This window comes from Microsporum canis, genomic scaffold, assembly GCF_000151145.1.
Source record: "Microsporum canis CBS 113480 supercont1.6 genomic scaffold, whole genome shotgun sequence".
NCBI classification, from domain to species: Eukaryota; Fungi; Ascomycota; class Eurotiomycetes; order Onygenales; family Arthrodermataceae; genus Microsporum; species Microsporum canis.
Genome location: NW_003299164.1, coordinates 2,216,109 through 2,234,587, shown reverse-complemented (window position 1 = coordinate 2,234,587; position 18,479 = coordinate 2,216,109). Strand labels below are relative to the sequence as shown.

General features: G+C 47.1%; 8 protein-coding genes across 8 annotated transcripts in view; 6 read left to right on the top strand and 2 right to left on the bottom strand.

Annotated features, from left to right (window-relative positions):
• Window positions 1-672, bottom strand: part of MCYG_06972 (glycine-rich protein) — a gene marked incomplete at both ends in the record, with an annotated part of 1,492 nt that extends 820 nt beyond the window's left edge. The window contains 2 exons of the mRNA XM_002844962.1: window positions 36-163; window positions 301-672. Coding sequence (XP_002845008.1) covers window positions 36-163; window positions 301-497 — 325 coding nt within the window. The remainder of the gene's footprint in view (window positions 1-35; window positions 164-300) is intronic.
• Window positions 673-1,568: 896 nt separating this feature from the next.
• On the top strand, window positions 1,569-2,224 carry MCYG_06971 (uncharacterized protein; the record flags this gene model as incomplete). Its single annotated transcript, XM_002844961.1, has 2 exons — window positions 1,569-1,737; window positions 1,788-2,224. The coding sequence occupies 2 exons, from the start codon at window positions 1,569-1,571 to the stop codon at window positions 2,222-2,224; spliced, it is 606 nt and encodes a 201-aa protein (XP_002845007.1).
• A 73-nt stretch (window positions 2,225-2,297) lies between these two features.
• Window positions 2,298-3,458, top strand: MCYG_06970 (uncharacterized protein; the record flags this gene model as incomplete). The annotated part of the gene is made up of 1 exon (XM_002844960.1): window positions 2,298-3,458. One exon carries the CDS (start codon window positions 2,298-2,300, stop codon window positions 3,456-3,458), a length of 1,161 nt encoding a protein of 386 aa, XP_002845006.1.
• Window positions 3,459-4,203: 745 nt separating this feature from the next.
• On the bottom strand, window positions 4,204-5,248 carry MCYG_06969 (conserved hypothetical protein; the record flags this gene model as incomplete). Its single annotated transcript, XM_002844959.1, has 3 exons — window positions 4,204-4,618; window positions 4,719-5,026; window positions 5,096-5,248. The coding sequence occupies 3 exons, from the start codon at window positions 5,246-5,248 to the stop codon at window positions 4,204-4,206; spliced, it is 876 nt and encodes a 291-aa protein (XP_002845005.1).
• Window positions 5,249-6,974: 1,726 nt separating this feature from the next.
• Window positions 6,975-8,472, top strand: MCYG_06968 (oxidoreductase; the record flags this gene model as incomplete). Its single annotated transcript, XM_002844958.1, has 5 exons — window positions 6,975-7,257; window positions 7,332-7,427; window positions 7,530-7,924; window positions 8,024-8,111; window positions 8,255-8,472. The coding sequence occupies 5 exons, from the start codon at window positions 6,975-6,977 to the stop codon at window positions 8,470-8,472; spliced, it is 1,080 nt and encodes a 359-aa protein (XP_002845004.1).
• Window positions 8,473-12,286: 3,814 nt separating this feature from the next.
• Window positions 12,287-13,629, top strand: MCYG_06967 (conserved hypothetical protein; the record flags this gene model as incomplete). Its single annotated transcript, XM_002844957.1, has 5 exons — window positions 12,287-12,443; window positions 12,722-12,833; window positions 12,945-12,968; window positions 13,034-13,060; window positions 13,113-13,629. The coding sequence occupies 5 exons, from the start codon at window positions 12,287-12,289 to the stop codon at window positions 13,627-13,629; spliced, it is 837 nt and encodes a 278-aa protein (XP_002845003.1).
• A 1,217-nt stretch (window positions 13,630-14,846) lies between these two features.
• MCYG_06966 (HPP family protein) lies at window positions 14,847-15,851 on the top strand (the record flags this gene model as incomplete). Its single annotated transcript, XM_002844956.1, has 2 exons — window positions 14,847-15,113; window positions 15,207-15,851. The coding sequence occupies 2 exons, from the start codon at window positions 14,847-14,849 to the stop codon at window positions 15,849-15,851; spliced, it is 912 nt and encodes a 303-aa protein (XP_002845002.1).
• Window positions 15,852-16,367: 516 nt separating this feature from the next.
• MCYG_06965 (ATP-binding cassette sub-family F member 2) lies at window positions 16,368-18,380 on the top strand (the record flags this gene model as incomplete). The annotated part of the gene is made up of 3 exons (XM_002844955.1): window positions 16,368-16,973; window positions 17,043-18,184; window positions 18,254-18,380. 3 exons carry the CDS (start codon window positions 16,368-16,370, stop codon window positions 18,378-18,380), a joined length of 1,875 nt encoding a protein of 624 aa, XP_002845001.1.
• Between the last annotated feature and the right edge of the window lie 99 nt (window positions 18,381-18,479).

The following is an 18,479-nucleotide window of genomic DNA, read 5'->3' as shown; positions in this document are numbered from 1 at the left end:
CTCGGGCTTGCGAGCAAGTTGGACAGAGACCTTACGCTCGAGGATTTCCTTGCCAGTCAGGGCTGCAATAGCATCCTGAGCTTCTTGAGCGGTGGCAAGGTCAACAAAGGCATAACCAACAGGGCGATCAGTGCGAGGGTTCACAGGGATTGAGGTGCTCTCGCTGTCATAGTGTTAGTATAACACAAACAACAAACATGACAAGCATCAAGCAAATATGACAGAGCGTGACGATATTCATGATAAAGTCACGGTATAGCCATAATATGGTCATAAAGGCATAGAATATATAAAACTCACACATTGAAGCCCTGGAAGAAGTCCTTGAGTTCCCCCTCGGTGGTCGCATAAGCGAGGTTCCCAATGTACAAACGGCGGCCCTCGTCTGCGCTGACGGCGGACGGGTCAGGGTTGGCAGCAGCCTGGGCGGCACCGTTGGCCTCGTTGATGGAGATGGAGGCCATGTTGTCGGCAAGTTCATTTACGGCAGAAGACATATTGGTTCGCTTGTGAGGAAGTTGACCTGGGCGAGGAATTTGCGGGAATGTCGAAGTTGATAAGCAAAAGCTGCCTCCTTGGGGACTTGAAGAGGGGGGAAATGGAAGGGTCGCTTGGTGCCCTAGATACTAGAAAACGGAGATCCGAGAGATGAGAAGTTGTGCTTGTCCTATCTTGAGTCGGTTGAGATGGAAGAAGAAGAAGAAAAAGAAAAGAAAAAAAGAAAAACAGGTCGAAGGTCGGAAGGGAAAAAAAAGGAGAAGAAAAGCGGAAAGGCTGGGGAGCTCCCACGCTAGCCTGTTTAGGTAATTGACGTTGTTTTGAAGACGTTGTTAATCATTTGATGGAGAGGATGAAGGATTACGATACTATTAAAGAGGACATACTCCTACCCTAAGATAAAGAGGAAGATATCATAGCGGAGAGAAGGTACTCTGTACATATAAGGATGGAAGTGGGATGACACCCACACCAAGACAGCACACAGAGAGTAGACATAACAGACTCCAGCACTAATAGACGATGACTATCTAATAGATAGAGGCATCTGTACAGTCTACAGTGTTACCTGCTAGTGGTGTCTATGTTTAAGTGTCATGGATATACCCAGTCTTGGTAATTGATGCCTGTCACCATATCAATGCCTCAACATTGATATTGATATTGATATCAATACGTTATATTAAATACCAACATTCATGCCAGTGACCTCTGAATGCCAAAACCCCTCCAATAACTACTACATAACTTCTGGATTCCATAGTGTTCTGTCATTAAAAAATTTTTCACCAGCCTCCTCACAATAGGAAGACTGTGATAAAAGACAATCGACAATAGATCAAGACTCTTCAGTGTTACCAGCCGCCTCTTTATTAACCTCACTGGCAGAATAGGAGGCTGGGGCTGAATGTTGAATCTCTTACTCTTCTCTGTTCTCTTCATCCTTTTCATCATCACCATCTCCCTCTCTCTTACACCCTCAGGATACACCTCTTCATCTTGATAACAGCCTCATTAACACCAAGCAAGATCTGACAGCTGGATATAATCACACCGTGATCCCGAATACAATGTCTCGACCCAGTCCAATGCCGGGAGCGGCCCCTTACTATGTCATCGACGACGACGACGACGACGTCCAGATTATAGGGGTTAATAACTTGAATCCCCAGGCTGCCGATGGATTCAGGCTCGGCGAGTATCGTCTTGATGCTACAGCCGTCGACATGACGCCCAGGAGTAAGTCATCTACCCTTGTGTATGTATCGTATGATACTAATTATGTATAGCTTTTTATCAAAACTACAATACTAGCTACTTGGGGCAACCTCTCTATCATGGCTATCTCGGAAACCAACAGATGGCGGCCGCAGCACCACCTGTGGCCCTCGAAGGAATCTCTACCGCCGAGCCCCTTCAGGGTGCCTATCAGCCTTCGTCTCGTCACTGTTCAGCTATCTCAGAGCCTGTCTCTGCCTACTCTTCCTCCTCTGGAGAGACCACTGGGTCTGAATCCGAGCCTGTCCCTAAGGTAGAGACCAGCAAGGCTGCATGGACTGGAATGGCATATGGCAATATCCTTAGTGTCCTAGTTGGTCCTAAGAACTGCGAGTTTCCGGATCAACCTACGCAACTACCACCATCTTTTTTTAGTGATTTGGCAAATACTCTGGTTATAAGTTTCCCGTTCGAACAGTTCGCTTCCAAGGCACGGCTGTACTATTGAGGAGGTCAACCATGCTCTCATTGCACATGTCATTGCACCACTTATCAAGTGCCACTCTGTTGACAAAAAGCAGATGGAGGCAACGGCTACTACAATCTATAACCGCTGGGTTCGTCCGGGGCATCCGTCTAACACTCAATCCATCTCCGCAAAGGCCTCTGCTTCCACCAAACCTGATGTCGAACGACCGGCTCCACCTCCGGTGGCATCTTCGGCTCCGATCCCTCAAGAGCAAGTGGCTATCGAATGTCATAGTCCTGTTCCGCAGGAAAAAGATGCCGCTCCTATTACTGAGCTTACTCATGAGGAAGCTCTAGCCTATGCTCAGGTTCTGCTCGGAGGTATCGCAGAATATGCTTTCGGCACTAATAACGATACCCATGAGGCGCATAACGTTGAAGCCCCACAAAGCGTTGAAGCTATCCATAAACCCCAGGCTCACGAGGCTACCCTGAATATCCAGGCCTTCCAATCCCCTCCAGAGCCTCAAGTTGCTACAGCCCTGGAAATCTCCCCAACTACCAGAATCCTCGAACAAGCCCATACTTCCAGCAGCCGTTTAACCTCCTCTGCTTCTTCTTCTTCTACTACTCCTTCTGCTCCTTCGTATATACAGAAGAAATTCAAACGCCCACACAAGGCTATCGAGGGCGAAGATCAAGGTCAGCAGAGCCAGCTATCTCGCAAACGGCGCGAGGACACCCCACGCCCAACGAAAAAAGCCAAGTTTGGCAATCTTGTCCCTTTTCAAAATACCTGCGCCCGAAAGGAGCTATCAGCCAGCAACCCGGATCTCACGACTGAGAACAGCGAGAAGATCAATAACAAGAAGGAATACCCCTACGCTCCGCTCACAGAGGAGACTCGCATCAGGCGTCACAGAGTCACGGTCGACCCGTTCGGGAACTACGAAAAGGTCTCTAAATATGAAGACGCAGACCCTCAAGTCACGCAACTGTTACTCTCTCAGGGAATCCCCCTTTCCAAGCACCCACGTACAAAACGCGAGCTGACCCATCGAGATGTCGAGAAGATTAACAAGGTCCAGCGGAACTTCTACAAGTACGCCATGAAGCTTCAGTGTGACTATATGGAGCGATTGGGCCTTCCTCGCCCCATTCCCCAGGAGCATATGGTCTACGAAGGGGAAGAAGAGGCTTTCACCCCAGAGGATTTCTACGACTATGATGACGAAGCTGAAGCCGAAGCCGAAGCCGAAGCCGAAGATTGCTAAATTAGCTATGGCTAGTTTGCTTGGTTTGAGAACTATAGAGACAATGGAGATTTTACTCGTGGAAACAAGAAATCGTGAGGGAAAAAAGGGGAAAAAGAGAAAAAAAAAAGAAACTGTCTTGAAAAAATATCTTGTATATGACTTCAACTGTACAATATTCCATGTTTTCTTGTACTTTAACAGAGAAATGAACTCGATGTGCCTTTTATGACTCGTACTTATATAGTATGTATGCATAATCCCCAAGCCAACGTGAACAGGGGTAAAAAGAGCAAGGATTGAGCATTCGGATATTTAAATCCAGGCCTACTGTAATCGCAGCTGCTTTGCATAAATATAAAACAACACAGGCTTTCGATGAACCAAACACTTCCTAAAGGGGTATCTCCAATTCGCTATGATTGTGATGAGTTAGAACATAACAGCCTTGAGCCACAAAACCCATTTCGATCCCATCCAGCAGCAGATCCCAAAAATAAAAAATAAAATAGACGGCAGAGAACATGTCGGGTTTGTAGCCATAACACTGTCAAGAAAGATAAAACAGATCCGTATATAAATTCATTGAGCACAGCGCCTCCCAATTCATAAGTCCCTTCATACCTCAATAAACAACGGAGAAGGAAAAGCGAAGCAAAAACCAGGCACGTTGGGTGAACCAAGGCCAAAACAAGAAAGGGGAATGTTAACGGAGGAACAAAAAAATACCTGTACATACTGAAGAATGGAGAGGAGATGGGGATATTTATCTGTTGTAGGAATAATCGCCCGAGACTTCAGACCGGTGACCGCCATAGGCTCCCCCATAGCTTGTGTCGAAATCACTCATTGAGCTTCCTGCTGGTGGTAGAGGGCTTAACCTGGGGGGCTGACTGCTGATATTTGAGGCGGTGGGATCGTAAGATGGCGGCGGACGATGGCTGCCATGAGGACCCATATCGTCTACTTCACTGTTATGAAGTAATGCGTACTCGTCCTCGTCGTTCTGACGAGATGGCGGTCCACCGTGGAAACGGCCGGTTCGAGACTCGGGGTCTCTGTCGTCATCATCGTCGAAATCGTGTGCTGGATTTGACGAGAAGGCTGCTTGAGCGTGAGCGGCGAAGGTGGGATCTGAGCCGTCGTACGGCATTGTTCCCGTCCGGCGATACTCCATCACACTTCTCATCGAGATGAGTGTCGTCATGATGAAGATAAGGCTATATGTATCGCTCTTTATTAGCTATTAAGTTTCCTTTTATAGATAAAAAAGCAACTCACAAGACGAATACTCCCAAGACAGTCGTTCCGGTGCTCAACCTGCACTTTGTCGGGCTGCCAAAAGCAAAGACATCGCATCCGGACTTATTCTTATTTTTGTCCTTGTCCTTGTCATTATCTTTATGTTCCTTTCCGCCCTGAGCTATCCCCGTCCCCACGTATGTCGCCGTGGCTATCCAGGCCGCAAACCAGAGCAGCGTAAAGAGACCATCGATGAAAGCAAAGGCATACACGTTCCCGAATTTCCTGATGCGCGGCCACATCGGGACAGCAGTCAAATACACGAGCCCCGGGATACTAAGCCAGCACTAAGAAGCAGAAGATGTTAGCAGACTGGTTTACCGTGTTGAGCAGCGAGAACACAGAACAAGACATACCAGGATGAAATAGTATACTATCCTGCCATCTGCCTTTCCAGGCTGCGTGAATACCGCAATTGTCATCGCCCATGCCAGGAAGATTATGAATGCCTGGAAGGCATGTATAATGGTTTTTGTCCGCGAATTAGTGAAATCCGGTAGTCTCATCATCTCTCCCCCTTAAGCCTGTGATTATCCCAAACGGAACAGCAGTAACTTGTCTCTTTTAGTATCTTCTAGTTCTCGCCTGGGAGCAATAGATCTGATACCTTAGGAATGCCCGAAACACGCCGTAAGCATGCGACAACACTTGGTTAAGAATGAACGTATAACTTGACAAACGGCTGAAGAAGCGGAACGAGTGGAAAATAGATAAACTGCAGGTAAGGCAGTCTTATTATCATTATTATATTCCTCCTTGGGGCTGAGCTTGGAGGAAGGGAAGGGAAAAAAACATCCAGCTTTGCTTTCTTCTTCGAAGTTCCAGCTTGGCGCAGTCTCCATAGTGACGGACCCGAGACAAACAGCCACGCTGCCGCCAAAACTCCAGAGTAATCATAATATTCCAAGAAGAAGGGCAGTTACAGGCATGAAGATTTGTCACACCGTCCAGGGGTTTCTACGGGGTTGCCTTCACCGCGGTATAGCTGGGTTCGAAGCAGAGATTCATGAAGGTATTCTGGATGTATACAAATAGCCCAAAGTGGCTGCGCTGCGCCTACATAGGAACAACGAGGTTGACGAAGCTGTGGCTGGCCTTTTTTTTTTTTTTTCTTAACTAAAAATAGGCTGCGAATGTCCACTTGCAAAGAGATCGATATACGACGGGCGAGAATGTAGCATTTGTCTGGGGTTCTCGCAGCTCGAAACTTCTATTGCTGTTTCGCATGAAGGGATGACAGGGAGAAACGTCAACACGCAGAACCTGTGGAATCAGTCGCTGTATTTGGTTCCCATGCGTCTAAGCAATAAGATAGCATCTGCGGATCTTCTTCACATGGTGAAGAGTCACCGTCGATGTACACATCAGGTAGCCCATCCCTACTACCGACTATCACTATTCCATGGCCTGGTGGACGACGATGCCCGGAAACGACAGGATACGACCAGGATACCCATCTCTGGAAACCCATATTCATAAACTGGTGCGCTACCAGAGATAGCTGGTACGGAAGGCATATTTCGTCGTGTATTGTCGCATATATCACCCAGGCTCATCTTTCACCAGCTTTGAACACGTCTGGATGAGTTGAGATCCTCTGCGATCAGACGACTGTACCGGCCGTTGAAATTGATATAAGCCACCGAGTTTGGCGGTACAGTAGCAGTTCTGGGGTGGCTGAGTGCTTCTTCGGCTCTTTCAAGGGGCAAGCAGCATGTGTGCTCTGTCGCTATTCTAGGCATCTCATGGACGGTGTCTTTACTTCGGCTTATCAGGATAAAGATAAAAGACATAGAGATACTGTCGTTGCTTGGTGGGATGAGAGCTTCGTCCGCCTGGTAGAAAGAGCTGAGTATCGCAGTGTTGACCTTTATATATGAAGAGAGGACCTGACTCTTTCGCTCTACTATGTAGGTAAGCTGTATCCCTTGCACTTCATCGATGTCTTCTTGATATACCCAGTTCCTACAATTATTTGCGTCGCTACTGAACTCTACGTTTTTATAGCCGCTCCTTGGATAATAATCTGTATATAAGTATTGTTTATTTACGCTCCTGGAGTTCTTAGCAAAGCCTAAATCAAGTTCGCCTTTTCAACATCAAGTACAAAAGCACTAAGAGCTGTACACTATAAATATATATCAACTATCACTTTATGAAGGAAGAGAAAGCTAGAAAACCCCACTCTTATACATATATACATCAATCCCAGAGATAATATATAGCTATTCCACCATGTCTGCCAAAACATACAATGTGGGGGTTATCGGCTATGGGATGAGCGCAAAGGTTTTTCATATCCCTTTCATCAGCGCACTCCCGGAGTTCAATCTATATGCGATTGTGCAAAGAACCCCGTCAGCTTCAGATGACGCCCAGAAGGACCATCCGGACAGCAAGGTCTACCGAAGTGTCGAGGAATTGGTGAAAGACGCCGCCGTCGATGTGGTGGTCGTCACAACCACTCCGGACAGCCATTTCTCCTTGGCAAAGCAGGCTCTGGAGGCAAGAAAGCATGGTAATGTTCATGTTCTGCCTAGGATAATCCTTTATATCGGACGCAGGGCTAATTTGGGTGCCTAATCGTGATAGTCATTGTCGAGAAGCCTTTTACTCCAACCCAGAAAGAAGCAGATGCGCTGATAGAGCTAGCGAAGACGCAGAATAAGCTACTTACCGTTTATCAAAGTGAGTGGATTGGCTATCCCTATCTGATGATTTACTCTCTGGAGGTCTTGACTTGGATATCTTGCGGAAGACGACTTGTAACGACGCTGATGGGCTTAATAGACCGACGATGGGATGCGGACTTCGTGACTGCTGCAAAGCTCATCAAGGATGGCTCCCTTGGCCGTGTGGTCGAGTTCGAGACTCACTTTGATCGCCATCGCCCGGAATTGACGATCAAGAAAGCATGGAAAGGGAAAGCCATCCCAGGCGGTGGCTCCATCTATGACCTGGGAACTCATCTCATAGATCAGGCAGTCCACCTGTTCGGCCTCCCAAATAAAATCACCGGCTTCATCACCGCCCAGCGTGAAATCAACACAGAAGATTACGAGGACTCCTTCACAGTTCTGCTCCACTACGACAGGCTGTTGGTTACAGCTAAGAGTGCCGTCATAAGCCCTGAAGAGAAGCAGCTACGGTTCTGGATTAGGGGTGAGAAAGGCAGCTTTAAAAAGGTATGTACATTAATTCATAACTACCCTGTCAACATCTCGTTTTCTTAGTTTTCTATATCTGAGTCTAAAAAATAGGCTGACCTTTTCGTCTATTTCTAGTATCATCTCGACCCTCAAGAAGACCAACTACAAGCTGGTATAGAGCTGAAAGATGCACAGTATGGCTGCGAGCCCAGTGATAGGCATGGTAAGTTGTTTTGCTGTCCTACCTTGCCCTTTCATGAAGCTACGTCTGGTGTACATGCACATCAACACCTGTGTCGCATGTAGTGAAACCAGAGAACCACAATAGCAATTCCTAACCTCTCATCTCGCCCCTCGACTATATAGGTATCCTTACAACTTCTGCCGACGGAAAGTTCTCCTCAATGGTCATCCAGCCAGAGCCACCAACGTATAAGGAGTTTTACCGTTTATTCGCAAAAGCACTCTCTGGTCAAGGACAAGTTCCTGTGAATCCAGCTGACTCGAGCACTGTCATCCACTTAGTGGAGCTCGCAAAGGAGAGCTCCAAAAGGGGAATGTCGCTTCCTATCTTGAAAAGTTAGATAGATTCGCCGGTGCCAGATACTGCACAGTAGGTGACATTTCAACGCTTACAATTATTCAAGGATGAGTGACCAGAAATAAAGTCTTGGTGGTACAAGGCTTTTCTAGGAGCTTGGTTCCCGTGACTTGACCTTTTAAGTAAGATATTACATTTTTTCTATCCTAAATGACATTAAGTGTGGTTCTAGCTGGCAGGGGGTGTAGAGTGTGGTCAAAGGATAAGTAATAATCCCCCTTATAGGGCAGCAAATAGTACTACCTTTGTGACTTCTATACCCTGATATGGTCACCTACTCACTCTTGACTGCTTGTAAACCTTTCTGCTATTGAAACTATAGAAGATAGATATCAGTATTAGGGACATTAAAGAAAACGCCTTGATATGCCACCTCTATCTCGCTTCTTCCCCATGATACTGTTAACTCACAACAGATAATCCAAGATGAATGGGTTTGGATGGGTACATCTATCCTTGTGACCCGTAATCTTGAACCATATCATATGAAGCTGGCTCCTCTGCTAATTTCTCCAGACATCTCTCGACCCTCCATACCTACCCTATCCTCTCCGGCCACCCTATCATGACGCGGTGGGATGCGGTTTATTAGCGTATAACAACGCTACCGGACAGTGTAAGGATCCCGCGTGTTGCGCTCGCCTGTTTCCAGAGGTGATAGTCATTCCAACCAAGTGAGGATAAGGATGGCACGTCTGTACTTGTTGGTGTGTAGAAGCTCACTGATATAACTACTGGATTCAGGAAGGGTCTTCATAAAATCTATGAATATTCGGGTATATCCCTCCTTGCCTTCATTCCCTGTGTGGATCTTGTAAGGTTAATATATTGGTATCGGGGGGCCGGTTTATAGACCCACTTGAAAGGAACAATCTGGCGCGGTACAACTGAAGCTCTCAACTAGACCTTGGGTACCATATGCTGGCAACCTATGTGCAAATGGATATTTTGCCGTGTCTGGTATCGACAAGTCTGCTGCTAACTTAAGTTGTCATCTGCTACTGTTAAACAACAATCTCGAGGTCAAGAGGTGTGGTTAACTTGTCATCATTCTGTCGATGTAAAGGAGAAGTTCCTTCTGCCGGGGAGTCAAGTGAGTACTGTGACTCCAAGCTTTTGTCTCAGGAAAATAGAAAGTAGAAAAATAGGGGAGCTGACGTTCTAACTTGGCTAGGGGCGGTCACTGGCGCCCGTATTTCCAAGACCCCACGGGGGAGTTGTTAGCAAAAGGTCAAAATAATATCCATGGCAAGTCTCGGGCAGTAGGAGGGCTGGACCTATCGATGGCATGCATACATAGGACACAAGGGGTGACACCCAGGGATGGAGATATTGGCATCGCCCTGGCCAGCTCCGGCTTATCGATGAAAATTGCCGGAGGATTATGGGACGAATGTTATAGTTCACCCCCAGACTCGAACGATATAATAATCAATCACTGGTCCAGGCTTTATAGGAAACCGTTACGTCCATCTGGTTGGAGCAAAGACTGGGGGGTATATAAACTTGGTGAAAAGCCGCGTGTGGTATGGATAAACCAGTCAAGAAACGACGTCCAGAGAACGGGCAGTTGTCTGTGGAGTGCAAGGGACGGCTAGTCAACGAGGTGACCCTGGAAGGTTGGTTATCGGGGGTCAAATAACGAGTCTATTGGCGTGGTCTGGGGCGGAACCGTCCATGGGGTGTGAAAAGATAGAAGGCCGACATACATCACACCACCGCATGATATTGCGAAAAGCATTCGTGAGAGAACTGCCTATAGCGTTCGCCTTGCTGGTGGGCTTGATGAGATTTGTCTGATTCTCCCTCTTCATCCCCAGACGAAGCTGTTTCAAGGAATAATAATAATCCTGGGCTCAACAGTCAGAAAAACCCTTCAGCCATCTTTGTTCGGTTAACTAACTTACTGGAATTAGAATGTTCAGTGTCTCAAACTCTCTCTAAAGCAACTATCTAGCTAACTATCGAGCCATGATCAAGAGTTAAGCTCTCGAATTTGGAGTTCTGAAAACAATATCAACTGTTTAGATGCATACCATGTTCAGCTCTTCGGTATCTTCGAGCCTGCATGGAGTTAACGAGTTCAACAGACGAAAAAAAAAAGCAAATATTAAATGTGATGTGATCTGTGGATTCCCAACTCGGGCTTTCAGTACCAACAACATCTATATACATTGGATACATCTTTGCCTATCTCTATGCATCATGAGTGCAGCCAACCACATGGACAACCTCTACCGGTCTAGAAGCAGACAGTTTCGACTCTTCGCGTCTATTTCCAATGGGATAGAATAAATACCCTTTCAGCCATGAGAAAGGGGGAAAACTCTACCATCTCCTCCTGCTTGGTGCAGATTGAAACTTCAACTGCATCTCGTTACGTATGTATGTACTCCATGAGCAGGAGAAGTAGCTGGAACCACATAGCGACATGTCGACCCCTATCGTTTTTTTTTTCCTGGTGTGTGGACAAGCCCAACACCGGGCACACCGGGCACACCGGGAATTATAACAGCATCCTTTCTTTTTTTTTTTTTTTGCTCTCCTCTTCCCTCTCCTGATATGGCTAGAATAGCATGGTCCTTGGCCATTCTCGCAGCGGGCGGCCACCTGTGTTCCCCTTGTCCTACGGTTCTGTTGGTGGCTGCTATTTTTTCTTCTTCCTCTCACACGAGCGTGTGTCCCTCCAGAACTACTCCGTACTTCTTTGACCCTGCGGAAGCACCTTGGCCGTGGTTTGAAAGATGCAACTTTCCTCTCGCCCTTCTAGCTGTTATATCGCCGTCCCCTTTTTGCACCGAGTGAGTAAGCGTCTAGGTGCAGATCAAGGTCTTGCCAAACAAAGAACGGAATCCTTCGCCTCTCTCTCTTGGTTTTAGTTCCCTATCTTTCTCTATTCGCAGTCTTTCTTCTATCCAACTCCATGTACTCGGAATAAGATGGAGGTTACGGTGTCACGGGCCCCCCTTTAGTGAGGAGGAGAGAAGGAAAAAAAAGAAAACATTGTCCTTCTCAAAGCAAAAAAAAAGAAGTAAAAAGGGCTAAAGAAAGAAAAGAAAAGAAGCAAAAAGGCCAGGCGAGAGGAAGTGAGAGAGCATATTTCAACCAGGACAAGAGAAGAGAGATTGGGCGAAGGGGAGGGTTCCCGGTTAAAGAGATTCTTAAAAGGTTCTTGCATCTCTTGCCGTTCAATTATTCGTTTGCCCTTTTTATATGCTGTCAAACACGCCCCCGGAACACGTTTCTCATGCACCCATCTCACGGACTTTTGTCTTCAGCCTCGACCTTATATACACCTGATAATATCCTTCCCTCCCTCCCTCTACCGTCTGTCATGAAGTGGGAGTAATCTCATATACAATATCACAACTCGGTTTCCAGTTCATGGCTGAGGCAGTATGGGATTGCCGGTCTCTACACAGGGCCTGCCGTCCAGCTTCCATAGTGCTCGCAGCCAGCGGGACTTTGCCTTTGAGCGGACGTTTAGTCATGGCAGCAAGTCGGCCATGATTCTGGGTACCACCGGTGCCTTCTCGGGCCTTTCATTTCTCGTTGTCTTACTGCGATGCTATGCACAATTCTATCTGCGAAGGCGCTGCAGACCAGATGACGGTCTCATAGTTGTGGCGACTGTATGTGGACATTTCTATCGGTGCTCTTCCTGGGCGGCTGTGCCGTTGTTGTCCTTGACCGGGATGGCTGATTTGCGAATTATATTTTGCTAGATATTCTCCCTTGTGTGTATAGCATTTTTAATAGACGAGTCGCGGCATGGCCTGGGTGAATATACGGATGATATGTCGATTCCTGATATCGAGAGGCTGGCCTTGGTATCATATATCCACTGGATATTCCTGATAGTAGCGAAGTCGATGGTGAAACTGGCAATCGGATTCCAGTTCCTTCGCATTGCACAGCCAAAAGGGTGTTCGCTCCTTGTCAAGGGCCTGATGGGTAAGATTTTTCTCCCCTTCAATCCCTTATACTTACCTCTTTATATCGCCTACTGAAAGCACAAAAAGCTCTTATAACAGTTACGACAATATCACGGCTTGGACCATTTGTGTTTCGATGCCGGCCCATAAAAGTGTACTGGACATATTCAATGTCTGATGAAACTTGTATTGGAAGCAAGGCAATGTCGATTATCAGTGTGGTCATGTGTGGTTCGCTATCGTCCCTCGCTTTCGACTTGTGTTGCCTTGTATAGCTGACGTTGTTGACCTGGACAGGACAGGATGTGATGACCGACCTAATTCTCACGAATCTACCGCTTTATTATTTCCCTCCGAGGCGACTTGTGCGGCGTGCAGGCGTTGTCCTCTCAGGCATTGTGGGATTAGGGTATCTGTATGATGTCGCAGCGGTAAGAATAAAGGAGAAGAGCATAAGCTGACATTGATGTTCTAGGGGGTGCTGTGTGGCTATAGTTAAGATGACCCATTCCATACTTAGCGTATACCTAGACAGCGGTTATAGGTATGTTTCGACATCTTGACGTTTGATTTCCGGATATCATGATGTCTCTAACACCGTTTACCTAGGGGAGATATATTTTTCCTTCTAAGCACGTATGTTTGCCTTCGCATTCATGCAAATATCAGTACTAATGGACAATTCCAGGCTAGAGCTTCACATCGCCATGATAGCATGCTCCATACCCACCCTACGCCCCTTGTTCGGGAGCTACAGCGACGCAATCCTAGTCAGTCGATATGGACACGCTGGCCCAAACCTCGACTACGACACCTCTTCCACCAGTCCAGGCGACGGCTCAAGAATACGAATGATTTCGGTATCCAAATATGCATCGAACCGGCTGACATTCGACGACGACCGGCTCAGTCATATCGATAGCCACGATGGCAAGTGCAGGGGGCCACCGGCAAGGGTGGGCAGCAGTGGGCCGGCATTACCATCGGCATCAACCTGTGAATATAAGGTTGAAGTTAGCGCCTCCAGGGTATCGTCTCCAGGCTCTTATCATCTGCCTCCTTTCTTGAAGGACTCTCAGAGCAATGGCTCTCTGCGAAACGGCGGCGAGACACAGCGCGATGGACTGCCTGGGATCATGTGTACGACGGACGTGTACGTTCGGATGGATAGCCCATCAGAGAAAAGGAGCGTACAGGATGTCTGACCCGGGTATCTTGTTGCGTGAGGAGGTTGTATACATACTAGAACTAATGATTATAACGTTCTGTTCTTCCAAAACATTGTGTGATCACCGACTTTGATCGCTGCCATAATCATCCAGTAATGTCTGATACATCTATAAGATATATGCATGCCCTGTACTATGTAAGCTCAGGGATGGATACGTTATAGTTCGATATCGATATTCCGCAACCATATAGAGTTGGGAATCCTTCAGGAAAGAAGCCAGGATGCGTTGTTCTGTTTCACGAAAAAAAACTAAACTAACTATAAAAGCCATTATGATCCTGAAGCGCTAACTCTTTTCTCATGATTATCGTCACCCCTAGAACCCCAGCCTCTGGCATGCTGAGTTTAAGGATGCCTTTATCGATGGCATGGAAAGGATCTGTAGTGTGGCATGGTTGTCGATAGGGATCAGCTTAGGCGTGGTTAAACGCAGGGATACAACCGTCGTCGTCATCAGCCTGTCGAGAACTCCGTATGTATGGTTCAAGGGTTGTCTCTTCTCCTGGTTCTTCTGATGATAATTAGTGATGAGCAGAGGAAGAGGAAAAAGGAAGAAGCAGATCTCAAGGAGTTTCTACGGGAGGCTCCATCCAACTTGCCGCGGTATCGTATTTACCATCCCGTACCCTGCAAAGCTTCTGATACTAAGCTTTTCTGCATAGCGGGTACCTCTACACCCACCAAATTTTACTGGTAGGCGAGGTACCTCTGATGGGTGGGTACATCCGCCGTAATGGCAATACCAAGCTTCCGGGCTTACCGAAGCCTCCGCGGAGAAATCGTGAACATAGAAAGGGAAGAAAATTGAAGATACAAGCAAGGGATGTGAGGAAGACACATAAACGGGTCTTCTTCATCTCGATCTTATATACCCACCCCCAAGCTCTGGTCTCTATATATTCGCCCATATCCTCCTTGTCTGATTTCCGTACAGAGACTGGCATCTCTCTCGCTAAGAGAACAGGATTATTTGACTTCACCATCAGTTGGGCATCTCATAACCTTCCGCCCCCTTCAGCCGGCTCGTTGATTCCAAATACTGGATAGAGATATCTTGGGATCCTTTCTTCGATGAGTTATCAGCTCTGTCGTCTCTGTCTTCTTTCCCATTGTTGATTGATATTGATCATAATCTTTTCATGGGCGGGTCTCTTTCGGATTTATTGTTGTTTCTATACCTATTCCAGGCCAATGAACCTCAACGACCTCAGGAAGATAGAGGTCGATATCGACATCTTCCTCAACCGGTTCATCCCACATCCTCGATGGCATCGCTATCCATACCCTTTGGCCCACTTCCTCGGCCATAGACGTGAACCAGTGCCTAAATTGGGGACCCTCGTGGTTATATTTTGGACCTTCGTTGGCGTGTTCTGCGGCCTCTTGACCATCACCGCGGCCTCTACACATATCCCTTCTTTCCAGGACCATGAAGTGCCTCTCTCAATTGGCAGTTTTGTAAGTTCTACGCCGGTGCTCTCATCACTTGTATTCTTCTCATTTTTTTTTTCTTCTCAAAACTGACAGAAGTTCGCTTCTTTGATGATTTAGGGGGCTGCAGCGGTGCTTGCATATTGCGCTATAGAATCCCCCCTTGCACAGCCTAGAAATGCCATTGTGGGACATTTCCTGGCAGCCGTCGTCGGAGTTGGGATCACGAAGCTGTTTGGTCTTCATCCTCGCCATGAAGAGCTCTACTGGATAGCTGGGCCGCTGTGCTGTGCTGCTGCTACCCTGGTGATGGCTCTCACGAAAACCGTCCATCCTCCAGCAGGCGCCACGGCTTTACTCTCAGCCGTAGATCCCAGAACCAGGCATCTCGGCTGGTTTCTCCTCCCCGTCGTCCTTCTCTCCTGCACCCTGATCCTCGCCACGGCCCTGTTGTTCAATAACATCGAACGGCGCTTCCCAACGCACTGGTGGACACCTGCAGACCTCCTTCTACCCAAAAAGGCAGACCTGGAGTCTTCAACTTCTGAAGACACTGTTGGAGATCACCGGACGCATGCTGCCGCTAACGAAAGTGTGAAGCAACCGGAGAGCCATATCACCATCAGACCTGGACAGCTTGAGATATCAGGAGCCATCACGCTCACAGCAGATGAACACAACTTCCTCGAACGACTGAGTAGACGTATAATAGACATAGATGAGAAAACTCCACTGGACGATGATAAACTAGATAATATTAGATAGACCTAGATTTTTCTTCCTTTTCTTACTCTATACTTTTTTTTATACATCTCAGCTCTGATGTCATATTCACGTGATTTTCAACCAATGAGGTTATCAGGAATTATTTACATAAGCTTCACCATCTTAGATTTTTCACCCGCGACTTTTTTTCCACATGAAATTCATCTTTCTATCAACAACTAAGTTCATCCTCCGGCACAAGTCATCTCGGGAGAGCTTGTTCTTCAGCTATATACAGTGGGATAAAACTGTCCGGATACCCCAGAAGCATTTCCTTTGATCTGCTATTTTTTGTTATTGTTATAGAGTACCGTCCATCCCACTCTTAGGGCCTTGCTATCGATAAGGCATAAAACCCCCACCTTCGGTTTGTTCTTCTTCTCCCCTTGGATTTGATATTGGTGTATTTTTTCTCCTTTTATCTGTCCAGGCCCAAGTGTAGCCACCGGATCATTGCTGATATATGATGTATAATAAAAGCGCAGTTATTTCGAAAAAGGAAAATCATTAGCAAAGATGGTGTCTGCATCCAAGGCTGCCCGCCAGGCCAAACGTGCCGCTGAGGGAGACAAGAAGAAGACGGCAACCTCCAGGCTGTCGTCAAAGGCCAACTCCAAAAACGTTTCTACCGCTTCTTCTGTCAATGGTGACGATGAAATCGAGGAACAAGGCGGCACCAGCGCCGCCAAGATGTCCGACGTCAAGAAGTTAACAGAACAGACAGACAAGTTTGGTCTTTCAGATCGAGTCACTACTGGCGTTTTGGCGTCCGTCCCATCCAGCAGAGATGTTAAGATGTCATCTATTTCCCTAGTGTTTCACGGACGAGTCCTCATTACCGACTCGACCCTTGAACTCACTTATGGCAAGCGATACGGCCTCCTCGGAGAGAACGGCTGCGGTAAATCTACTCTTTTAAAGGCCATTGCTGCCAGAGAATTCCCAATTCCAGAGCACATCGACATCTATCTACTCAACGAGGGTGCTCCCCCAAGTGACCTTGGAGCCTTGGATTGGGTCGTTACGGAAGCACAGAACGAACTTGAGCGGCTAGAGAAACAGGCTGAAGAAATCCTCGAAACACAAGGACCAGAATCACCAGTTTTAGAAGATATTTACGAGGTAAGTAGCCAACTTTAGTTTTTACTACCAAGTTTTGATAGGAAAACATGGGCTGACCCTGCTGGACAGCGCATGGACGGCATGGATCCATCCACATTCCACACCCGAGCTTCTCTTATCCTTACTGGTCTTGGCTTTAATAAGGTTACCATTAAGAAGAAAACCAAGGACATGTCTGGTGGTTGGAGAATGCGTGTTGCTTTGGCCAAAGCTTTGTTCGTCAAGCCATCGTTACTTCTTCTTGATGACCCTACTGCGCATCTTGACCTTGAGGCCTGTGTGTGGCTGGAAGAGTACATGAAGAAGTGGGATCGAACCCTCATTCTTGTCTCCCACAGTATGGACTTTTTGAACGGCGTCTGCACAACTATGATTGATATGCGAATGAAGCAGCTCTTGTACTATGGTGGAAATTACGATTCTTATTCGAAAACGCGAGCCGAACAGGAGACCAACCAGATGAAGGCATACCACAAGCAACAGGAAGAGATTGCCCACATCAAGAAATTCATTGCCTCGGCCGGTACATATGCCAATTTGGTCCGACAAGCTAAATCCCGACAAAAGATTCTCGACAAGATGGAAGCCGACGGATTCATCCAACCCGTCATCCCCGACAAGATCTTTACCTTTAGATTTGCGGATGTCGAGAAGCTACCCCCACCAGTCCTCTCCTTTGATGATGTCACGTTCTCTTATTCCGGCGATGAGAAGGACAACTTGTACGAGAACCTTGACTTTGGTGTGGACATGGACTCTCGAACTGCCCTTGTTGGTCCAAACGGTGTTGGTAAATCTACTCTCCTTCGTATTATGACCGGGAAGCTATCCCCTACATCTGGTGTTGTTACGCGCCATACCCATTTGAAGCTCGGAATGTACAGCCAGCACTCTGCTGAGCAGCTTGACCTGACGAAGAGCGCTCTTGACTTCGTGCGTGATAAGTATGCAGAGAAGAGTCAGGATTACCAGTACTGGCGTCAGCAGCTGGGTCGATATGGTCTTTCTGGTGAATCTCAAACTGCGCTCATGGGAACTCTATCTGAGGGCCAGAAGAGCAGAATCGTCTTTGCCATCTTAGCCATTGAAAGTCCTAATATGCTGTTGCTCGATGAGCCTACCAACGGACTGGATATCCCAACTATTGACAGTTTGGCTGAAGCCATCAATGCATTCAGCGGTGGTGTTGTTGTTGTTTCCCACGATTTCAGGTACATATTTCACCTTCATATAAACCGTTCATCGTGTTCCAACCAGAGTACTAACAAGCTCTCACCTAGACTTCTCGACAAGATCGCCAAAGATATCATGGTCTGTGAGAACAAGACCGTCCGCCGATGGGATGGCACTATCGGCGAGTACAAGAACCACCTCCGAAAGAAGATGATCAACGCCGGTCAAGTTTAATAGCAAACCTGAAGGCTCACTCTTTTTGCATGATTCTCCTTTTCCATTTTACTTTTTGCCCGGAACAGTAATCAATCCGCCATGGCCTTCGCTTAAAAT